This window comes from Amphiura filiformis, chromosome 1, assembly GCF_039555335.1.
Source record: "Amphiura filiformis chromosome 1, Afil_fr2py, whole genome shotgun sequence".
In the NCBI taxonomy this organism is placed as follows: Eukaryota; Metazoa; Echinodermata; class Ophiuroidea; order Amphilepidida; family Amphiuridae; genus Amphiura; species Amphiura filiformis.
In genome coordinates, this window is record NC_092628.1 from 4,200,191 (window position 1) to 4,221,843 (window position 21,653).

The 21,653-nt window shown below is 43.6% G+C and overlaps 2 protein-coding genes across 2 annotated transcripts in view; one reads left to right on the forward strand and one right to left on the reverse strand.

The window, feature by feature from the left end:
* Positions 1 to 227: 227 nt before the first annotated feature.
* Positions 228 to 3,788, reverse strand: LOC140165390 (N-alpha-acetyltransferase 80-like). The gene is made up of 4 exons (XM_072188707.1): positions 3,602 to 3,788; positions 2,831 to 2,982; positions 1,162 to 1,346; positions 228 to 598 (listed from the first exon to the last, which is right to left on the reverse strand). Exons 1-4 carry the CDS (start codon positions 3,715 to 3,717, stop codon positions 338 to 340), a joined length of 714 nt encoding a protein of 237 aa, XP_072044808.1. The 5' UTR covers positions 3,718 to 3,788; the 3' UTR covers positions 228 to 337.
* A 3,243-nt stretch (positions 3,789 to 7,031) lies between these two features.
* The window catches only part of LOC140135403 (beta-1,4-glucuronyltransferase 1-like), a 233,411-nt gene continuing 218,789 nt past the window's right edge, over positions 7,032 to 21,653 (forward strand). The window contains exon 1 of the mRNA XM_072169692.1: positions 7,032 to 8,274. Within this exon, the coding sequence (XP_072025793.1) occupies positions 7,048 to 8,274 (1,227 nt within the window). The 5' untranslated portion in view covers positions 7,032 to 7,047. The remainder of the gene's footprint in view (positions 8,275 to 21,653) is intronic.

Here is a 21,653-nt window from a genome sequence, read left to right on the forward strand (position 1 = left end):
TTAAGTACATGCTCCAGGAGCGTATTTGATTTCTTATAAATATTTTCAATTTAAGTACATGTTCCACGAGCATGTTTGATTTAGAATGCTCCAGGAGCATATTTGACAAACATACAACCAATAAGTAAACGTGATATTTGACCTGAAAATTATAGGTTTTTGTATAATAACTCCATAGACGATAAGGCGGTAATATGCATTTTTTTAAATCATTGTGATCAGATGAATATTAGGCCTACTTGATTTGGTATATCTGTCAATTAGAGCATTTCACCCCTCTATCATAGTGTGACTTCGTGTGATCTCTAGCGACCATCAGTTTTATATGTTAATATTTCTACAATTCCTTTGCAAGCCATGCATATCCATAATCTGACAATTCTGGAGTCATAGAATCATAATATTTGATAGTTCTTGTTTTCAGCTTTAGTCTTTCAGAATTATCTTCTAAGCTTGAAGTATTTTCTTCCAGAGAACCTCCTTTTCCTTCCCGGTTCTCTTCCTTTATCAAGTCCGATACCGACTGAAAACCATCGTAAATATGTTCCCATCCTGGCAAAGCGACGGCGTATGGGGGCGGGCCAGATGACCCAAGCATCTGTAAAATTAAGCAAACAAAAAAATGGTCAGAATCAAAAAACAAAAACAAAACAAAACAGGCCGTTGTCTTACATTATTTGAAGCACTATAAAAATGGCTGCTCACAATCGGTGCCAAAGGCCCCTTCTAACCCTCCGTTGGTCAATGTTACATTAAGGTTACCGTTGGTCAAAGTTACGTTAAGGTTACTGTTAGTCAATGTTACATTAAGGTTATTCTTGCTTTCTTGCCCTGCGGGGCCCTTCTATATTGGAGCTCCATTATTAATGAACTCAACTACATGGGAGTCTTCGGCCACAGGCTTGTCGGCTCTGCGGCCATGGTGTTTTGGTTTTTTTTGTTTTACTTGTTAATAACTCTCAAAAAATGACCAACATGTGTAACACTGCTGTGTGTCCCATACAGGTACGTACCAATGACCTCTCGAATCTTCTATCGGAGACTTTATATGAATATAATAATGGTAGACCTACCAATTTAAAACCTTATGTCGAATTTATAATTTACCACAAACGAACAAAGGGTTATATACAATTTTTAAAGATGATTCATAAATCTTACAGCAGACCCGAGCGTGGCAACTTTTGGTTCACAATACCGGTATCCATGGTGAATAAAAATAGCGGCATTCTCCATCAGACAGGATAAAAACATGTGTGTGATACCACGTGATTTGACATACTCTTCAGCTAAATTTATAATTTGACGTCCCAATCCGTGTCCTCGATGTGATTTGTCCACAACAACTATGTGAAAAGAAAGACAGTGAACTAACTTAGGGACGCACCATTAGACTTCAGGGGGGGGGGGTAGGAAGTTTTGAAAAAAACTTCCCCCACTACATGGGCAAAAAAAATAAAAAATTCCCCACCAACACTAAAAAAAAAAAAACTTCCCCCACCTAACTGTGTATAAATGCATGAAATTCGGCGGCGAAAAAAAATCCCCCTACCCCAACTACCTAACCCCCCTCCCTTGAAGTCTAATGGTACGTCCCTTAAATGCAAGTACTTTCGGACTGCTAGTGCTATTCCCGACTCTGTTAAAGGGGCACTTCGTGATCCCCAGTCTGGGTCCATAGCCTCATCCCCCCAACTTGCTCCAAATGGTTACAAGATTCTTATATACCATCATCAGAATCATAAATTAGTGCTACATCATGTTTGTGTACATATCTCCATTTTCATTTCAGTAGACTCTGTCATAGCATGGCAGACATGGTAAGTTCATTCATAGAAAAACAAGAGACAAGTAAAACTAATAAATTAAGAAAATTGTGTCCGGGGAAAGGTGCACCTGGCACTCTTGACACTATTGTTGTCTTGTGCTCAAAAGTTAAGATAAGTAGGCCTATAAGATACTGAAGGATTAAATACTTATCGGAAAATATGACATCGCCAAATGCGTGTCATTTTCCGTGACTTCTCTCTAGTCCGAAGGGTCGCTAGTCCGAAGGCCCTCTAGTCCGAAGGGTCGCTAATCCGAAGGCTCTCTAGTCCGAGTAGTACCGGTATAGAATAAGGGTTAGTGTTAGGGTTTAGGGTGAGCCTTATTCTATATTCAGACTAGAGAACCTTATTTGTGACCGTACAGCACGAATGAGCCGTAAATGTCCTCAATTGTATTCCGAGTTACAGTGTAAAGTGGGCATGAAGGTCATATTCATAGGTATTTCAATTTGGTGCTACGTGTATCTCATTAAATGAGGTACACGTAGCACCAAATTGAGGTACCAATGAATACGACCTTCATGCCCATTTTACACTGTAACTCGGAATACAATTGAGGACATTTACGGCTCATTCGTGCTGTACGGTCACATTTATTATTCGGACTAGCGAACCCTCGGACTAGACAACCCGATATTCGGACTAGCGAACCTTTTCCAGAATTCGGATTAGCGAATGGTAAATTACGTGTTCGGACTAGCGAACCTTCGGGCTAAGGAGCCTTCGGACTAGACAACCTTGGGACTAGAGAGTTGTCGCCTTATTTTCTACATGTAAGGACACTCTGTTCATGCAAATATGCGTATAACTCGTAAATTTAACGTCTCGATTAACCGAACCTTTGGAAATAAGATTTTTAGTGAATCTCTTATCATAGAAAGAGCATATGCTATACATTATACGAGTACATTATTTAGGCCTTGCGTAGTAAATTGTTACAATGTTTTTTGATATTTAAATAATATACCGGAATTGACATTCAAGGATAAGCTCTGTCTTACTTGATTCTATATAGGTACTGTTTGCATAATTGAGAACTTTTGTAATTCTGCAATGAGCAAGAACTTCAGTAGAGTGTTGTTGGTCTTGAATCATCACCAGCGAGCATGGAAACCCAGAGCCATCGTCACCATTGTCGACTACTTGATATAACCTGGAAAAGATAAGCAACATGAAAAGCATGGAAATTAACTGAAAGCATGGAAATTAACTGAAAGTTGATATATCACCATAGTCTGACCATCATATTGATCATAAATTGTGGAAACAATAATTGAAATCTCTTGGTTATAGTGCTGAATCAACTGCTGAGTAGTTCTTGATGTTGATGGGTGTTGATGGATAGTGTTGATTCAATCAAACTACTATGAGTATAGGCCTACTATAGGGGTGTTCAACCGATTGGTTTGGTACATGTACTTGCTCAGGTTTAATACAAGGGGTTTTAGTCTAAATGCAAGCAAAAAGCAAAGGTCTTGACAACATCCCCGCAAGATTCCTAAAGGATGGAGCCAACACCGTTCGAATATTGTCATTTTATCTGATATATATACTTTATAATTTATGTTGAAATATTTTCCGAATAAAAATCAATCAACCGGGTAACCAACTTCAATAGCCTATAACAACAACTTAAACAGAAACACAAAAGACAGTAGTTTGACCTCGTGGCTTACATTCATCCACAACTTATGATAGGACCACAACTGGTTTTCTTACCGCATATCTAGGCCTATTTTTATTATTGAATTTGGACTTTTCTGTAACCGTACCTTTCCAGTGTGATCTTAGGCCATTCCTCCCGTAGTATTCTCGCACAAGATGGTACCAAAGCTGGTGTTAGTTCAGTAAGACCATGTAATACACGGTCCCTGGTAAGACGAAACATGCTCTTCTTGATCAAGGGTTATACAAATGTATATAGCTCTATGAATTATACAGAACGTTTGCGTTGGCTGACCTGCGTGGATTGTGTAATATTTTTGTTTTCTTCCGAATGGTCTATTCGCTACTTGCACGGTTCCGCCATTATGCACTATGTGCGGGAGAGCCTCGAACTGGCAGCATACATGAAAGGAAGAATTATGTAACCTTACACAGAACGTTATGACTAGTTCAATTCCCATTCATGTATGCTGCCAGTTCGAGGCTCTCCCGCACATAGTGCATAATGGCGGAACCGTGCAAGTAGCGAATACTGCCCGTTGCTGTGTCATTGTGTGGACATTGTTTGCATATGAAAGTCTCCGTGCAAACTTCCAAAGAGAAGTTTGACAAAGGCTCATAGCTTATGGCTGTGGGCAGAAACTTCATACATTACTGGCAAATTGACACGTGTATGTCATGACATCAGGGTTGAAGTCCAGGGGTTTAAAGTCTAACTTACTTTACAGGGTGTAACAAAAGTAATTTTAACTTTGCCGGGCTATCTTCCGAAAATAGCAGAAAGGTCATCTGGTCAGGTAGGTAAGGATAATATACTGGGTGAGCAATTTAATTATTTTTTGCCCTCAAATCAGGGACAATAATTTACTGGGTGGGCATCTGTAAATTAATGGCAACCAGACGCATGGATTTTCCAAAACGTAGATCTAGTTTTGCGAAGAAATTGACTTGGTGTAAAATGTAGACTTTACCCCTAAATGGACTTTCGAGGTCTTTTGTTATCAAAATTTTGTGGTTTTTCCCAAACTTTAACGTTTTGCAGGCATGCAGTTTTTCATTTTTGGAAGTCACCCCCTCAAACTCACCCCCACCCCCACCCCAGTTTTCTCCACAATCATGAAAACCCGCTTCTAAATACTCAGCGCCAAAAAACCCATTGCAATTTTCTCCACAAATCAATGCCACCACTGATTACACCTCCTATAGACGAATCCAACGAGCCATGATCAGGATTTGGTCGGCCATTACTGGGTCCCCGCAGCACCAAACTGGTGTTGTGACAGCCAATTGGTTGGATTAAAGCCGCTTAAAATTCGATGTTAGATTCTTTTGTGTTGTAAACTGTCATCATTCTTTTGTCTACGTGTAACACGGGTGGGTGATAGAATGCAGCTTAAAATACCCTTCAAGGCCGCATCATTTCACATTTTAGGTGAGATGGAGCCGACGGGGACCCGAATATGACTGCCACTGAGGTCAGTGTAGGATTGCGTGAAATTGGATTCGTCTATATTGAATAAACGTAAAAATGCAGTGACCGCTCCATGTATACTGCGCCAAGAAAGTATCCTTACACTTGGAAAAATAATCACAATTTCAAAACTGAACCATATTGGGGTAAATTTGTTTTTGTAATAGATGCACTATCTAATCTTGCATATTTTGACACCCCGCTGAATCCAATGTGATCTCAAGAAGTAAAGTTACAAGCAATTGAATAGACGAAGGTTCCGTTTTAAAAGTGACAAATTGGCCTATACAAGGCGCAAAAAGATCCCAACAAGCGCAACAAATTCGAGACTACACAGTTTCTTCAAAGAAGCCTTATTTAAAGCAGTATTTATTTAAGTTTTTACTTCTCTGTACTTTTCATAACTTGCATTTTATTTGTCAGCTCTTTTGTTTCAGTTTTCTTGTGTTCTTTTTGTTTTAAAATAAAGGCGCATAAAGGTATATTACCCATTTATCACTCTCAAACCAGATGTCTAGTCCGTCGAGTTTTGAATAGGCCAGTGTGTCACTTTTAAAACTGGACCTTCGTCTATAATCAAATGCTTGTATATATAACTTTGCTTCTTGAAGTCACATTGGATTCAGTGGGGTGTCAAAATGTGCCGGATTAGATAGTGCATCTATTAAAAAAAAAGTTACCCCAATATGGTTCAGTTTTGAAATTGTGATTATTTTTCCAAGTGTAAGGATACTTTCTTGGAGCAGTAAATTACTGTCTGTTCAATTAGCTTAGATTCTTGAATTTTTTAGATATTTGAAAAAATAAATAATTGTGGTCAAAGTTATCAAAGAAAAGTGTTAGCACAGCTTTAGACCTAACGTGATTTATACTTTTCAAATTCTAAAGGTCAATGGGCAAGATGAATTTACTGGGTGGGCAAAATAATAAGTTCCCTGTTATTTACCTCCCTGGGTCTCATTCTAAATTGTTTTTCCGCTTTCTTCCTCCATCCTTTTTGTATCTCCTCCTCCCCCTCCTCCTCTCTCCCCTCCTCCCTCCCTCCCTCCCTCCCTCCCTCCCTCCCTCCCTCCCTCCCTCCCTCCCTCCCTCCCTCCCTCCCTCCTCCCTCCCTCCCTCCCTCCCTTCCTTCCTTCCTTCCTTTCTTCCTTTCTTCCTTCCTTCCTCCATTCTTTCCTTCCCTCCCTCCTACCTTCCTTCCTTCCTTCCTAAGTTCCCTCCTTGCTAAGTTCTTTCCTATCTAAGTTCCTTCCTTCTTAAGTTCATTCCGTCCTAAGTTCCTTGCTAAAGTTCTATCCTTCAAGTTCCTTCCTATATCTAAGTTCCTTCCTTCCTAAGTTCCTTCCTATAAGTTCATTCCTTCTCAAGTTCCATCCTTCCTATAAAGTTCAATCCTTGCTAAGTTTCCTCCTCCCTATAGGTAAGTTCCTTCCTATAGTTCCTTCCTTCATAAGTTTCCTCCTTCTTAAGTTCCTTTCTTCCTAAGTTCATTCCTTCCTAAAACTACATGTACGGTAAGTTCCTATCCTTGCTAAGTTCCTTCCTTGCTAAGTTCATTCCTTCCTACCTTCCTTCCTTCCTTCCTTCCTTCCTTCCTTCTTTCCTTCCTTCTTTCCTTCCTTCCCTTCCTTCCATCCTTCCTAAGTTCTTGCCTTCCTTCCTTCCCATGTTCTTTCTTTCGTAAGTTCCTTCCTTCCCAAGTTCCTTCCTTCCTAAGTTCATTTCGTCCTTTGCTTCCTTCCCAAGTTTTATTAAAATTTATTTATGATAATAAACGTTCCCCGTTTTTCATATTTCATTTCTTTGTCGCCCCTTTTTTTTAATGTCTTTTCTCCTTGATTAAATAAATTTAGCATATTGCTTTGCTCTACTGAATTTTAATTTTACAAATTTAATTAATTTCAATCGCGGCCTGCCTATTAAAAAAGTTGTTCAAATTTCATTTTACTTCTCAAAGTGAACGAGGGCGCTAATCCACCTGCCGCAAAATTTGTCCTTACAATTCAGGTCATTGACCTTTGACCTAAATAAATTGACGTTTCTTCAGTCTGGTTGTTGTTGTTGAATTGCATCGGCAGACACATGCATTCGAGTGATAACAAAACGACGGCTTCAGATGTTTCTGTAGAAATACAGGGACAACACAGCTATGGAAGGGAATCCCAGGATATTATAGCAGATACTGGACGGCCATGCGGATCGAATTCGAAGCTCAGTACCGATATATTTGGACTAGTTTTCGCTCAGTGCTTGCCCCGTCTGTATCGGGGCGGTACGACTGCACAATTCCTCACCATGCGCTGCAATGTACTACGGTTCACAATCAGCAGTCTTGTTGTTGTGTTAGTTGTTCTACAGTTAATACATTTATCCATGATATCATGGCTAGAAAACAGAACTGCAAAGCGAAGAACTTCTGCAATATTTCCAAGAAGAGATGGAGGAGGAGGTGCTTCGCTTGGTCATGCCGGGGCAGGTGGTGCAGGCTTGATCTTTCGACCAGAATCAATGGGAAAAACATTAAAGAATCCAGCTCAGTTTCGGATACCAGATGCGAAGCTAGACACCAGTGGATCGTACAAAATTTATCCTTATTACATGAAAAGTGCCACCATGGATACTCGTGATGTGCACAAAGAATACAAGGATGTAACCTTAGTAACGCAATGCTCGTTGCACCATTTAGCACACATAGTGGATTTAGTTGACCGATGGAGAGGTCCTTTGTCCGTAGCGATTTTTGGTCTAGCATCGGAAGTAGATACAATTAGTACTGTAATGTTAACTTTACGTGAATGTTACCCTGGTATAAAACAAAATGTGTCATTTCATCTTGTACATCCTATAACTGAAATAGTTGATGGGAATAGTGATGCGAAAGAAACAACTCTAACTAAACTTCCGTGTGAATCTATTCTTCCTGATTTATGGGAGAGGAAATTATTAACACAAAATTATGCTCAAGAAGGCATTCCATACCCTAATAATTTGCTTCGCAATGTAGCGAGAGCAGGAACATCATCAAAATTCTTATTGGTAATCGATATTGACATGCTACCAAGTGCTAACATGAGAACAGGGTTTTTACATCTTGCTCACAGTAGTATAATTTTACAAGAGGAGACTGAATATTCTCGTAAAACATCATTTGTTGTGCCTGCGTATGAGTTAAGAGATGGGATACCAATGCCCGCAGATAAAGCGGATCTTTTGGAGAGTGTGAGACAGGAGAATGCACGGCAGTTTTATAAGAAAGCGTGTTCTTACTGTCAGAATCATACGGACTATCAAAAGTGGGAAAATATACAGGTAGGTGACTGACTGTAGGTCTGCTACCAGGGTTCGATTTACTCTGAAAAACTTGTGTAGCAATTTTCAGCGAAAACATTACTGGTAATATTTAGGTGATCATGTTCTTATGTTTACATTGTTAAAAATTGCTACACTGCAAGCTGAAATTTGTGTAGCAGGTTGTCCAAAATGGGGACCAGGTAAATCGAACACTGTCTGCTACTGTGCAAGTGTGCATGTGTATACAATTGTGTATTAAACATATTAGTTACAACCTGTACCATACATGTACAAGCAAATCTCTTCACGAATTCACTCACCTTGCGATCCTACATCATCAGTTGAAACAAACATCTAAGTTTCCAAAAACAACTTTGTCATTCCTCAAAACTACAAGTAACTTCATTAATAAAAATTGAAATCATACTATTACCCGTTATTGAAAATTTTGTTCGATTTATGTCAACCAAAAGAACGCATGCGAGTCGAGTTCAGTTTACCAAAATGGTAGCTCCTGCCTCCTGGTCACCTCAGATATGACGTCAGTATCAAGCTGCTTATTAAACGGTGGCTCGGATTGGTTGAAATCAACGCCATGTTTTTGACCTTACAGGGGTCAGAGATATGCATATTCATGTATGAAAACAGCGATGCGGATATAGTATCATCACGGAACTGAGAATTGCGACATTTTCGATGTTTGTACCGGGAATTTCAGACACGGAGACTCCGCGGAGATTTCGACAAATTCGTCCAAAAAGGTAACCAAAGGGTTGGGGATCGCATTTTTAACTATCACTAAATGTTTCGGAATTGAGGTCGGCTAAAAAGTAGACAGTTTCGGGACTGTAATTGGTGTAGATGTCACATTTGGAACAGTGAGCGATAAGTGACCAATTTGATGCTCAGCACAAGTGACTGACTATCTTTACTCAGGGTACATGTATCGGTACCAAGCTCAGTCTACAAAGCGATTTTATCGGGCAAAAGTTATTTTCTGAAATATTGTAACTAGTGTGTGTAGTTCACCTACATTTTTCTATTATTGAAGATTATCTGTATGGTAGAGGTACGGTCTGTACTCTATACAATGTACCTCTTTAAAACCTGTGATTTAGCTGTGGGTAATTTTTTAGCATCTCTGTACATGTTTTGTCTGTTCATTACTGTGTACTGCCAATTGATTGTGAAATGTAACATATTCTATAGGCCAAAAAAAAAAATATTTTGGTTCTCATCCCCTCCCTCCTCAATTTCTAGGATTTTTTTTAATTGAATTTTTTTTAAATTTGGAATGTTTCAATAGGAAATCTTCGTATACAATGTATAGAGAACAAGAATCACTTCCAAGTCTTTTTGTGGTAAATTGTACATGCGTGTATGTTATGTAGGTGGTTTATCCCTCAGAATCTCACATTCGAAAAAAGAAAAGAAAAAGGGCCTCCTCTTTTCCTCGAGCCACAGAGGAGAGAGAAAACAGAGAGCGTACCACCAGTCAAAGTCCTCGTGTATTGTACATGTATACGGTGAGTTCTCGCATATTCATGAGGGCCGATTGTTCGATCGTGCTGTGTCAAACAATCACGCCAGCGCTGCGTGCCTTCGCGTCGAGCGTTGCGTGATTACGCGATAGACCATGAAAATACGCGGTAATTGCGTAGCAGTCTCGCCTGTCGCACAATCGGCCCTCATTATCGGATGATGCGGAGACTTGTGACTGGTGGTACGGGCTCTGTTTTCTCTCTCCTCTGTGCCTCGAGCACTGTTGGAAAACACAGAAAACTACTCCGTACAGGTAAATGAAGTATTTCTTGGCCAAACTGGAACACTATAAACGCTACATGTACATGTAGTGGCTCTGTGATAAACACACACGCACATAGCGCGGTACAAAAGAAAGCATACACTCGCCTAATACATTGCGTACGGTACACGCTTACATGTAGTATGCTATGGATGCAACACGCATGTTCCAGTTTGGCCAAGAAATACTTAATTTGACTGTAAAAACTATTTTACATTGAAGAAAAAAAAACAAACAAAAAACCTCCCCCATCAATTCATGAAAATCCTGTGGACGAGGACCTGTCAGAACCAAAACATTAATTTTATACGGCCAATAGGGGCCTACAGCTTGACATGATACATGACACCGACCTCATAAATGTGGATGGTGTGCAATGTGCATTTGATTTCACTTAGAAATTATTACACAATGTTCATCAATTGCAGACACATTTATGTCGACAGATAAAAACATTTAATAAATTCGCCTTTTTGAATATGTTGTAGAACTTACAGGATTATTTCCAAGAGTTGTTGCAATGGGTTGTTGCAACTGTCCTGGATAAAAAACCCAAAATACAAGAGCCAATAATATTGCACAAGTTTATTCAAGCCAGATTAGAGGCATAACCCACATACCAATTATATTGGTTCTTGTGATTGCATTATTGATAATAAAAGTCTAAAAGATCATCTTATGTGCAGCACAGAGCTACATTGTATTAAAGGAGGTAATCCCAAATCAGTTTGACCATGGCTTGACCCCAGGGTATGACACTCAAGTTGGTAACATTTGGGGGGTGGGGGTGAGAGGATTGGTGAATCCTAAAGATAAATTTGTGCTCTTATGATGTTTCTGTAACACATAAAAAAACTTTTGAAAATTATATGAAAGTTGCCATTATATTGTATTGGCATCAAATTATGGCCAATCTTTTTATGGTGTTAGCTAAGTGGAAGATAGATACCTGGCAGGGCTGTTGCAAGGTTGAAAATGTGGAGCAGCCAAAATACAATGGGCAAAAATTGGATTAAAAATTGTAAGGAAAAAATATCAAATTTCCAGTAATCAACATACAAGATGGATGATACAGACTCAATATTAATTGTGAAATGGACAATTAAGTGGAGAATAGAGCACTTTGGAGATGAAAGCTAAAGGAAGACTGTCCAGCCTCAATGTTGTCATGGTGAACCTAAAATGAGACTAAGAGAAACTAAGTGAATTTGTGGACACAGTAAAGCTACATCCTTGACTCAAGTTGACTGGTATAAAGTAGGCAAACATACAAATCCACTTTGCCAATGTTTTCAAGGCTCGTGCATAATACAAGTCTGCTGCATTCTTCATGTCTGCTAATTTGTTTTTCCTCAGGATAAAGACAAAATAGTTTAATTCTTTTATTTGTTCATCATTGTGCTATTTCCTGTAGACAAGATTGGTTATGTGTTCTCTCTTTGTAGAGTCTGCATAGCCTCTAGGTTTAGGATATTATAGAGGATGTGTAAGATTGTGAGAGAGAGACCTAAATCTAATCTTGTATAACCAGTAATGGCATATTTTCACACAGGCAGCATTTTTCACAAAGTGTTATTTTAAGCTAGTAACTGGTTTCCAGAATTGCATATAATCCTTTGCCCCAAATGAACCAGCGCAACTATCAACCTATTTTTATTTTCTTAATATTTAAGCACACATCCCTGCCCCAATCTTAACAATACCAGAATCTGAAGTAGTCTGCTCCCAAACTAACTAGATCTACATGTACATAGCCCAACATAGTGATGCCTGATATCATGCTGAATATAATATGGTGAAGAGAATTCTGAAACACTTTCAAGTGAACTTTTGACTACGGTACCTGTACCTTATGGTACTTTATACCCAGTACAGGATGCAACATATTTTGTATAAAAATGTGGAACCTATTCAATGTACATGTATGTTCTAAGCACAAATAGACTAGTGATATAGGCCTAAATGGTTAAAAAGTCTTATTGTTTCTGTTACATGTAGATCAGTGAATGAACAGATTATGTTTTGTGTGTAAAACATTCTGTAACATGACAAGAGTAGGCCTACATAGAAGACTTCAGTACTTTAAGGGGGTACTACAATGTACATTACACCCCCTGATAAATTTTGTGACTAATTTTGCATTTTTCTCAAATAACTACACACTGGTAACAAATACAATAGTTATGTACCGGTATAGACTCAGTACACCGGTCGATCTTACCGTGTCCGATGGTGATTAAGATACTTCTTGCATCGATCCCAAGATGAAAAAAAAAACCAATAGTCATTTTGTCCCACATAAATGAATAAATAACAAAACCCCCGATCCCGAGTGGACTCACCCATTCGGTGACGTCACACACGATAATCACCTTTATCCTCCTTGGTTTCTAGATGAGATAGACGTGTGGATTTTTCTTTACCAACGCTAAGTATCATTACGAACCAAAGGATCGAGATATACAGTTTGTTTGTTACACTGAGGTAAAAACCAACCAGTATAGTCGCTAGGAGATAGTTTTGACGACATTTTTCGCTAGAAAAGTGACAAAACGATCCAAAACTTAGCTTGTATGTGTGTTTCCGTTCATATACGGGACACACGTTTTCAAAATGGCCGCCCTTAGGGCGCCATTTTATTTTTGTTCTCACGTAAAACAACTATAACAGACTAGTAAGTTACAATAGATGTTTGTACAGTACTGTGTATACATGTATGGTGAGTGATTATCGCTATGTTTATGGTGTGCTCTATCGTTATATCTTTCAGTACGCGGCCTGATGACGCCTTGAGTTACTGCTAAGAGTTCGGTGGGTTTCGAAGGACCAGCCTGACAAATCTTCCCCAAAAGGTTTTCAGTTTTTCATCCCTTTGTATATATATTTTTATATCATACCACTACATCAGCGTCAGCCACTGTGCGTGTGGGTCTGTTTATTGGGCTTGAGCTTGTGTTCGGGGGTAGTGCTGTACGCTCCCGATTACTACAATGTCTAGGCCTTGTCAATCATGCCCTTCCCTTGTACCAGAGTGGGACCCAGATCCACTCTGCTACTCCCACAGGGATTGCTCTAAATCAAATAAGTGTGCTTCCTTTTGCATAGGCTTATCGGCCATCCACTTCGAATTTTGGAAATTCGCGCTCGTTTAGGTCTTCGCCACAGACAGAAGACGAAGACTAAGAAACAGAAGCCTACAGGTAAGATTGAGATGGTAAGTACTAGCGAGGCAGGCAAGGGCCACGCTAAGGTAACCTCTGGGGCTCCGGTCCCGGCAAGCAGGCGGACCCTCCGGGACTGCTAGCGAGCCCAAGGCCTAGCAGCCAGCGAAAGCACTGACTTTACGCCTAAGCTAGTAGCAGGCAGCAGGGCGGTACTTGCCCTAACCGGCGAGTACCAGTCTACCAGTGAGATCTCTAGCGAGCTTCTTGCAGGTGGACACCCGCCTATTGCTGGCGAACGAAGCGGGTCTAGCACCATGAAGTAGCCGGCGACGGACAGTATGCCAAAGGGGCCCGGGTCTTGCCTGGTGGGATTCAGTGCATACCGCGTGTAGCGGCCTTGCCTCGGCCGGTCTGTAGCACGCAGCGTGCCAGTGGAACCCGGGCTTGCCTGGGTTGATCCACGACACGCAGCACGCCTTTCGTTCCCCGAAAGGGTCGAATGAAAACGTGCATGGGTTTAGCAGAGACGATACCGGGGCTAACGCTTCAGGTGTAGTCTTAGCAGAACCAACTGGGGTTGTCACACGGCAGCGTTCCATGGTGGGACCGCCGAGTGATTCCCTGGGCCTTGGAATGGCTGCCGGCTGTCCTCCGGGACTGGCTAGCGGCTATACCGGGGTTGGGCTCGCAGTCTCTCACGGGACAGCGACCCAAGTGCAAACAGTGGCAGCTACCGAGACGAGCTACGGCTTGACTTCAGTGGTAGCCACTATGCACGCGCCCATAGCTGCCGTGAGTGGTCCGCCACACACAGCGACCTTGGGCGAGGCTCAAGAGGTTAGGGTAGGTAGTTTGAACAGCCTGGCTGATCAACAACCCACTTATGTCCTCGAGAGCCAGCAGAGCGTGGGTGATCCATTACAGTCAATGGGTCAATTACCTCTTATGATCGATCACTATCTATTCAGCGGAGCATGGCTCCATTGATTGATACTGCCTATTCAGGTAGCGAGGTGACTGATCGAGGGTATACACGCTCAGCTACCCGTGATACTAGGCAAGCTCCTTTTAGCCAAGGGACAGCCAGTATGGCGGGGTACCCATACACACGGCTTGATCCTCTAGCGGGGAACGCTGTGAGGCATGGGTACAGTGGTACGCAACCGGGAGCCCTACCGGGCACCTACGCTACAACCACGCAGGTACCGCAGTACTCGTCCTGGTTACCACAGTCTCTGTGGCAACAGGGGGAGGCGGTACTGGTACTGCCGTTCATGGGGTTTCCCTGGTGGCGGATCCTTTCAGGGTCAGCTACCAACAGGGTATGCCCGTGGTATCCGCCGCAGGGTGGTTTCTTCCACGGTCTTCCACCGTGGCAAGTGCCGCCTAGCGTTGGGCAAGCAGTACCACCAGTTGTTACCCAACCGGCGGCGAGTGGCTAACCCTGATACAGCTCAGGGTAGGCCGCACACTGCTATGGCTAGGGCGACAGCAGCGAGAGCGTCACGGATCCCGGGTGCTATAGCTAGCATCTCGGGGTCTAGCGGGAGTACTCCCTCTTCTGCTGGTGTTCAGTTGGCTAGCCACACGGTGGCGACACCTCCTGTCCACCTTCAGATGCCCGTCGTCAGATCTCTTCCTCATCAGAGAGTGAGTCAGAGTCTGAAGGCGAGGGAAAGGAGTCGGAAGATGAAACCAGTAGCGACTCACAGTCTGTTGAGACTGTGCAGCTAGCTTCAGGTATCCTTCCCCGCTTCCCGTGAGGAACTCGCTAGCAATGGTCTGCCTGCGGACACCGCTGAGGTGATGAGCCGTGTGGCCCAAGGTTTGGGCCTGGCTTTCTCTCAGGAGGAGTCCGTTCAGGAGGACCAGGGCATCTTTCAGTAGGATGCCCAGCTAAGCGGCGTCCACACAAGGGTCGCCCGCACTTGCATTCCCGGCGGACCTCAAGGGTAGGTTTCGTAGGGCTGTCAGGCTCGCTGGAGCTTCGACGCCGCGTGCTTGCACGCTTCCACTGCGTGTTTCGCAGGAGGACTACTGAAACCTACCTCAGGGTCCCTGACATGGATCCAGCCGTTCCCAAGCGCCTGCCGCTAGCGGCCAAGGCGCACGGGTCGTTCTCCCCCCAGTGGGAGGAGGAGCTAAAGCTCATCGATAAGCGAGCACGCTCGCTTATCAGAGTCTCTAGCGTCGCTACCACGCTTGCCGAGCACCTCGGTAGGAAGGTAGCGAACGACCACGGTGCAACGTCGGAACTCTTCCGCGAGGTTAATCTGTTAGCGGTGCTAACAGCTAACCTCAACGAGAGTTCTATGGGCCTAGCCCATAGGATGTCATCTCGCCGCCGGGAGAATGCCTGTCTGTCCCTCCAGTCAACTTACGGCTCCGACTTTGCTGATGCAATGAAGAAGTCAGACTCGGTGGGACAGGGGCTACTCTTTGGACAGGCCTTTTGCGCTCTGGTTGAGGACCGGGCAAAGAAGGCCACCAATGAGAGCACTCTGAAGAAGTCGGAGGCTGCCCTGACCAAGGGAAGGGCAGTAAGGCGAAGAAGAAGCACAAGAAGAAGAAGTCTTCTAAGCGTTCTTCAGCGCCAGCTCCGGCTTCAGCAGGGCGCGCACCGCAGACTACACCCGAGCCCGAGGCTACTCCAGCACCTCCCAAAAAGACTGGGAAGCGCAAGAGTAGTGCTGGACCGTATGGCAAGCCCCTAAGAAGAGCCGTTCTTCTAAGGGTGGCAAACCAGATCGGTCCTGAGGGCACGGCGGTCGACAGTCCATGCCGGCAGGCCTTGGACTTCCACAGGGGATTCCCCTGTGGGCGGCCGCTGTGCATTACGCCCAGAGATGGCATGCCATCTCACCGGGCGCCTGGGTATTGTCAGTGGTCAGTGGGGTTACAGGCTGGAATTTACCAGCCACCCTCGTCGCCTGCACGATTCAGAGGTCCACGGTAGTGCCGCCAGACGGCCCCCAGCGTCGGGCACTACTGTCAGAGGTCACTCAGCTTCTCACGAAGCAAGCGATTGTCCCGGTCTACCCCCCTTTCACCAAGGGTTTTTGGAGCACGTTTTTTCTGGCTCCAAAGAAGACCGGCGACTGGAGGCCCATTCTGAACCTCAAGCCGTTGAACGAGTTCATCAGGCCCAAGAGGTTCAGAATGGAGACTCTCGCTTCGGTGCTAGCCTGCCCCATCAAGGGTATGTGGGCGGCATCGCTAGATCTCTCGGACGCATATCTGCATGTTCCGATCGCACCTCAAGATCAGAGGTTTCTACGCTTCAAGGTACAGGGTCAAACTTACCAGTTTCGATGCCTGCCATTCGGCTTGTCCACCTCCCCAGAGTGTTTACACTCCTGGTCAGAAGCGGTGGCAGCGTACCTGAAGCGCAGGGGAGTCAACATGTGGTGCTACCTGGACGATTGGGTCATTTACGGACGCACCCCCCTGGCGACACCGTGTCTCGTGGAGTTAGTAGTCCGTGCGGTGCGGAGGGACCTGGGATTTCTGATCAACGTCAAGAAATCCAATTCGGTCCCGACGCAGACACCACTATTCTTAGGGGCCCAGATCAGCCTCAAGGAGGGGATCGCGGCGCCCTCACCCGAGAGGGTGACGGACATGGCGAGGTGTGCCCGACTCTTGGCGAGTCAGAGGGAGCACCCGCTGTGGCATGGATGAAGGTTTTGGGCCTTATGGCCAGTATGGTAGGCCTCGTGCCGTACTGCCGCTTTCACATGAGGCCTATACAACTACACCTTCTAGCCTTTTACAGGCCCAGTCGTCACCCAATATCCCTCGCGGTTCCGATGTCGGAGATCGCGCGAGAGGAACTCTGGTGGTGGACCCATCAGCCCAATTTGACTCAAGGTGTCAGGTTCCCTGCACCAGCGGTCAAATCCACGTGGTGACGACCGGCGCGTCAAAACTGGGCTGGGGGCCACATCCACGAGGACTCAGTCTCGGGCCTATGGTCGGCCACGGAGACGGAGTTCCATATCAACCTTCTCGAACTTTGGGCAGTGGAGAGAACTCTCCAGCATTTCGAGAAGGTGATCGTGAGATCTCATATCGTTGTCCAAGCGGACAACACAACCGTGGTGGCCTACCTCAACAGACAAGGGGCACAAGGTCACCACGGTTGTGCCTGCACGCACTTTTCGCCTGATAGGGTGGTGCAAGGCCAGGCAGATTACGTTGAGAGCGATGCACATAGCGGAGTCACCAACATCCTCGCGGACGATCTGTCACGAGGAAAGGTGTCGGGACCTACAGAATGGTCCCTTGCTCCGCAGGTCGCCCAGACGATCTTCAAGGTGATGTACCACCCCTCGATAGATTTGTTCGCATCTCATCGCAATCATCAGCTGCCGGTGTACTGCTCGAGGGTCGCAGACCCACAGGCATTCGCCGTGGGCGCTCTGTCCGTGAGACTGGGGAGGAATGACTGCTTACGCTTTCCCCGATCTCGCTACTCGCAAGGGTGGTGACCAAGATCGGGAGGGAGGATTGCAACGTCATTCTGATAGCACCGTTCTGGCGAAACACCTGTGGTTTCGACCGATGGTGGATCTACTAGCGGCACAGCCGCGAGTACTCCCAGTTACCAAATCTACTCCGGATGCCCGGAGGAGAGGTACCAAGTCTACCACTAGAGCACCTGCAGTTAGCTGCATGGCCCTTATCAGGGAACGTGCGGCGGAGGAGGGAGGCTTTTCATCAGAAGCTGCTTCTCTCATCGCCGGGGGTAGACGAGAGTCTACCCTCCGTGCGATAGTCAGCGTTTGGCTCCCTACTACGCATGGTGCGATGAGAGAAATACATCTCCACTAGAGCCTCTGTGCCTCTAGTGGCAGATTTTCTGACAGAAAAGTTCAGGTCAGGACTTCAGCAGGCAACGATAGCCAACTATAAGTCAGCCATTCTCTCGATTCATCGAGGATTCAAGACGGGTCGACTATCAATTCAGATGGGTCCCTAAGTCTTCTTCTCGACGGTATGTTCAACGGCGCCACGCCGAAAGGAAGGTGGTCCTCCATGGGACCTCAACACAGTCTTAGAGTATATTAAGGGTCCCCTTTTGAGCCCCTGTCAAAAGCGACCCCATACGTCACTCTTAAAGCGGCCTTTCTTCTGGCGTTGGCTTCGGGGCGGCGCTGCTCAGAGTTGCACGCGAGTCTCAAGTCAGCCTCCGTATTTACTAACAACGGGCGACGCTGTTTCTTCCGCCTGGATTTCCTTGCAAAAATGAGCGAAGTACATTCCGACACTCGCCCTCTTCCTCCCCAGTATTGGGCAGGGTTAAATCAATAGCGAAGACAGGTTGTGGTGCCCGGTGAGGCGCTACAGCACTACCTTGGCGAACACAAACCTTAAGAGGGCTCATGACCGCTTATTTATCACTCACGCAGAACCGCACGGTCCAGCCGCTAAACAGACTCTGGCACGGTGGCTGGTCCAGGTGTTGGTGGACTCGGGGGCGGCAAAAGATGCTCGCCCCAAGGCCCACTCAACAAGATCTATCTCATCTTCGTGGGCCTACCATAGGGGGGTCCCCATAGAAGAGATTTGTCAGGCTGTGTCTTGGAAGAACCCGTCGTCCTTTTCCACGGTTTACTACAAAAACGTAAACCAACGACCAGGCGATAAGTTCTCCAGGGCTATTCTCTGGAGATAATATGGTGGTTGGGTATCAGGTGTTTCGCGGACAATCAGAATTCCAACATGGTAAGAACCAGTGTTTCTATTCTTAACCCCTGAACTGTCAGTTCAGGGGTTTTTGTCTGTTCACGTAGTCTTTCTGTTTCCCGGCCGTGAGGGGGGGGGATAGTTTGACCTCGCGATTACCATGCTACCCACTCTCCCGATCCTTATCAGATGCTGGCCAATCTTGTACCTCCATCCGTCGGTTACTTGCTAGATCGATCTTTCAGATGTTGATGCAAGAAGTATCTTAATCAACATCGGAAGCGGTAAGATCGACCGGTGTACTGAGTCTAGTCCCAAACAAAAATGTTTGGTAGACTCATAACGGTCTTGATCTTACCTTTCCGATATTGATTATCTGACCTCGGCCGCCCCTACAAGTTTGGCGAGTAGGGGCTGCCCAAGTCGGATAAGGGGTGATTATCGTGTGACGTCACCGAATGGGTGAGTCCACTCGGGGATCGGGGGTTTTGTTATTTATTCATTTATGTGGGACAAAATGACTATTGGTTTTTCCGCATCTCGGGATCGATGCAAGAAGTATCTTAATCAACATCGGAAAGGTAAGATCGCACCGGTTATGAGTCTACCAAACATTTTTGTTTGGGACTATTATCAATGAATCCAAGGAATCCAATTACTTTACTGAAATTTCAGTGATTCAAGACAAGTGGTTCATTATGTTTTGACATGTGGTATATTGTTGTACATTCTAACAGTTACCTCTTTTTCTTATCATAAATAACGTACATGTACCACTTGTCTTTAATGTACCACTTGTCTTGAGTCACTGAAATTCCATTGTAGTAACTGGATTCTTTGCCCCAGATAATAAAAAAATGATACATGTACATGACTTTTGTTACCAGTGTGTTATTATTTTTTGAGAAAAATGCAAAGATAGTCACAAATTTATCACAGGGTTTTAAGTACCACCTTTAGCTGTTTAAACTCAGATTTCATTGTATCACAAGCCATGTAAGAAATTTGCACCATGATGAAAGTGTAATAAATGAAATAAAATGTGAGCAAAAATTAGTTCCAAATGCAGGTCTTTTTGTATTCAATATTAGTCATGTCTAGTGGCATAGCAGTGCATAATAAAAAGCCAACAAATCTGCCACAGGGACACTTTATTGATTAGCACCAAAACTGAAACAAGAAAACCATATCAAATATCCCCCCAAAAAGATGAAGAAAATTGAAGCCCTGGTACAACCAAGCCCAAGAGAAATTACAGATGTAATGTAATAGATTGCATGAATTTACCATTTTCCCAATGAGTAGTGCCTTTTTATGATTGGTATAGCTATAGGCCATTTTTGGCCCTATAACCTCATACCTATTGGTATCCTGCTGTACGCCTTGGGTGCCAATATTGCTCCTCAGCAATATTCAATGGTGATATGGTCATGTCCATATCAGATTGTTCACTTTTAGTTAGATTTTAGAAATTACAAGGTTTAGAGGAGGGCATAATGCATATATGGTGTATGAGGCCATAACAGAGTTTTTAGTTCAGTAAATTTTTGCACCAAATGTTACACCAGGCAAAATTTATTTGCCCCACCCCTTTTCAAAGATCAAGTGGTTGTGAACAAGACACTAACATGACCAAAGTTTCTAGCCAAACATTTTTGCCAAATAACTGTGTTAGCTTGAGAATAAACTGAGTTATCTTGAGAATGTAAGTGAGAAGTTGAGAATCTCCCGCTAAAAGGATGAGATGTATTATAGTCCAAGAACAAATAAAAGTTGTTTTGTTGTTGTTATTTTGCTTCTTTTTTTTGCTTTGAACCCATGCACATATTGCAAAGTTTCTACTCATGAATGATGACGTTTCTAAGAGGTAGGTCAAATCTTAAGATTATGTGCCCATGTGAACTTAGCTTACTAGTGAGAACATTTTGGCAGTGAGGATCCATTGGATGAAAGAACATTTTTAAGTTTCTTACTTTCTTTCCAAGTAATAACTAACTATTGATCATTATGATTCATTCAGTACACTTTCTTTGTAAACAAGATAAGACATACAAACTTTTTTTTGTTTTGTGTGTGTGCAGATAGCACTTGGCAAATTTAAAATCATATTTGTGATAAAGTCAACAGGGCACTAGAAGATCCAGCCCATTTAAAACATGCCAAAATTCAATTAAAAACCAAAGATATTCTGGAGGAAATATTGATATTGAAGACCAAAACAAGGAGCCGTCCCAACATGTTTGGTATGATTTTAAAGGATATAAAATAAGGATTTCAAATCTGGAATATGTCGGAAAGTTATTTTGTCACCTTAAAATGCTAAATTTGCTTATGTAGGTTACAGGTGTGGGATTCTTGATCATGTTTACCATGTACATAGTATTAGTAGTCTTTTTAGCTTTGAAGAACTGTTAACACTCTTTTAATACGGTAGATTTCACTATATAAAAAAATTAAAACTTTTCACTTAAAAATTAAAGACCTTTCATACACAGAGTTTAACAAGGGTCATACATTGTGAATTTGGAGAAATATAATTAGGGAAGGACAAGGTTTTTATAAAACATGCTTTTAAAATATTGAGCAGAATAATTCAAATAAGAATTTCACTATTTTGGAAAATGTGATTTGACAATAATGAAAGGTTTGGCAAAGAAGCCAGTTTGGTGCTCATGGGAACTTGGAACTTGTGTACTTTCTCTAACCTAAAGGATTGCTTGATCTCAATCTCATTTTCAAAT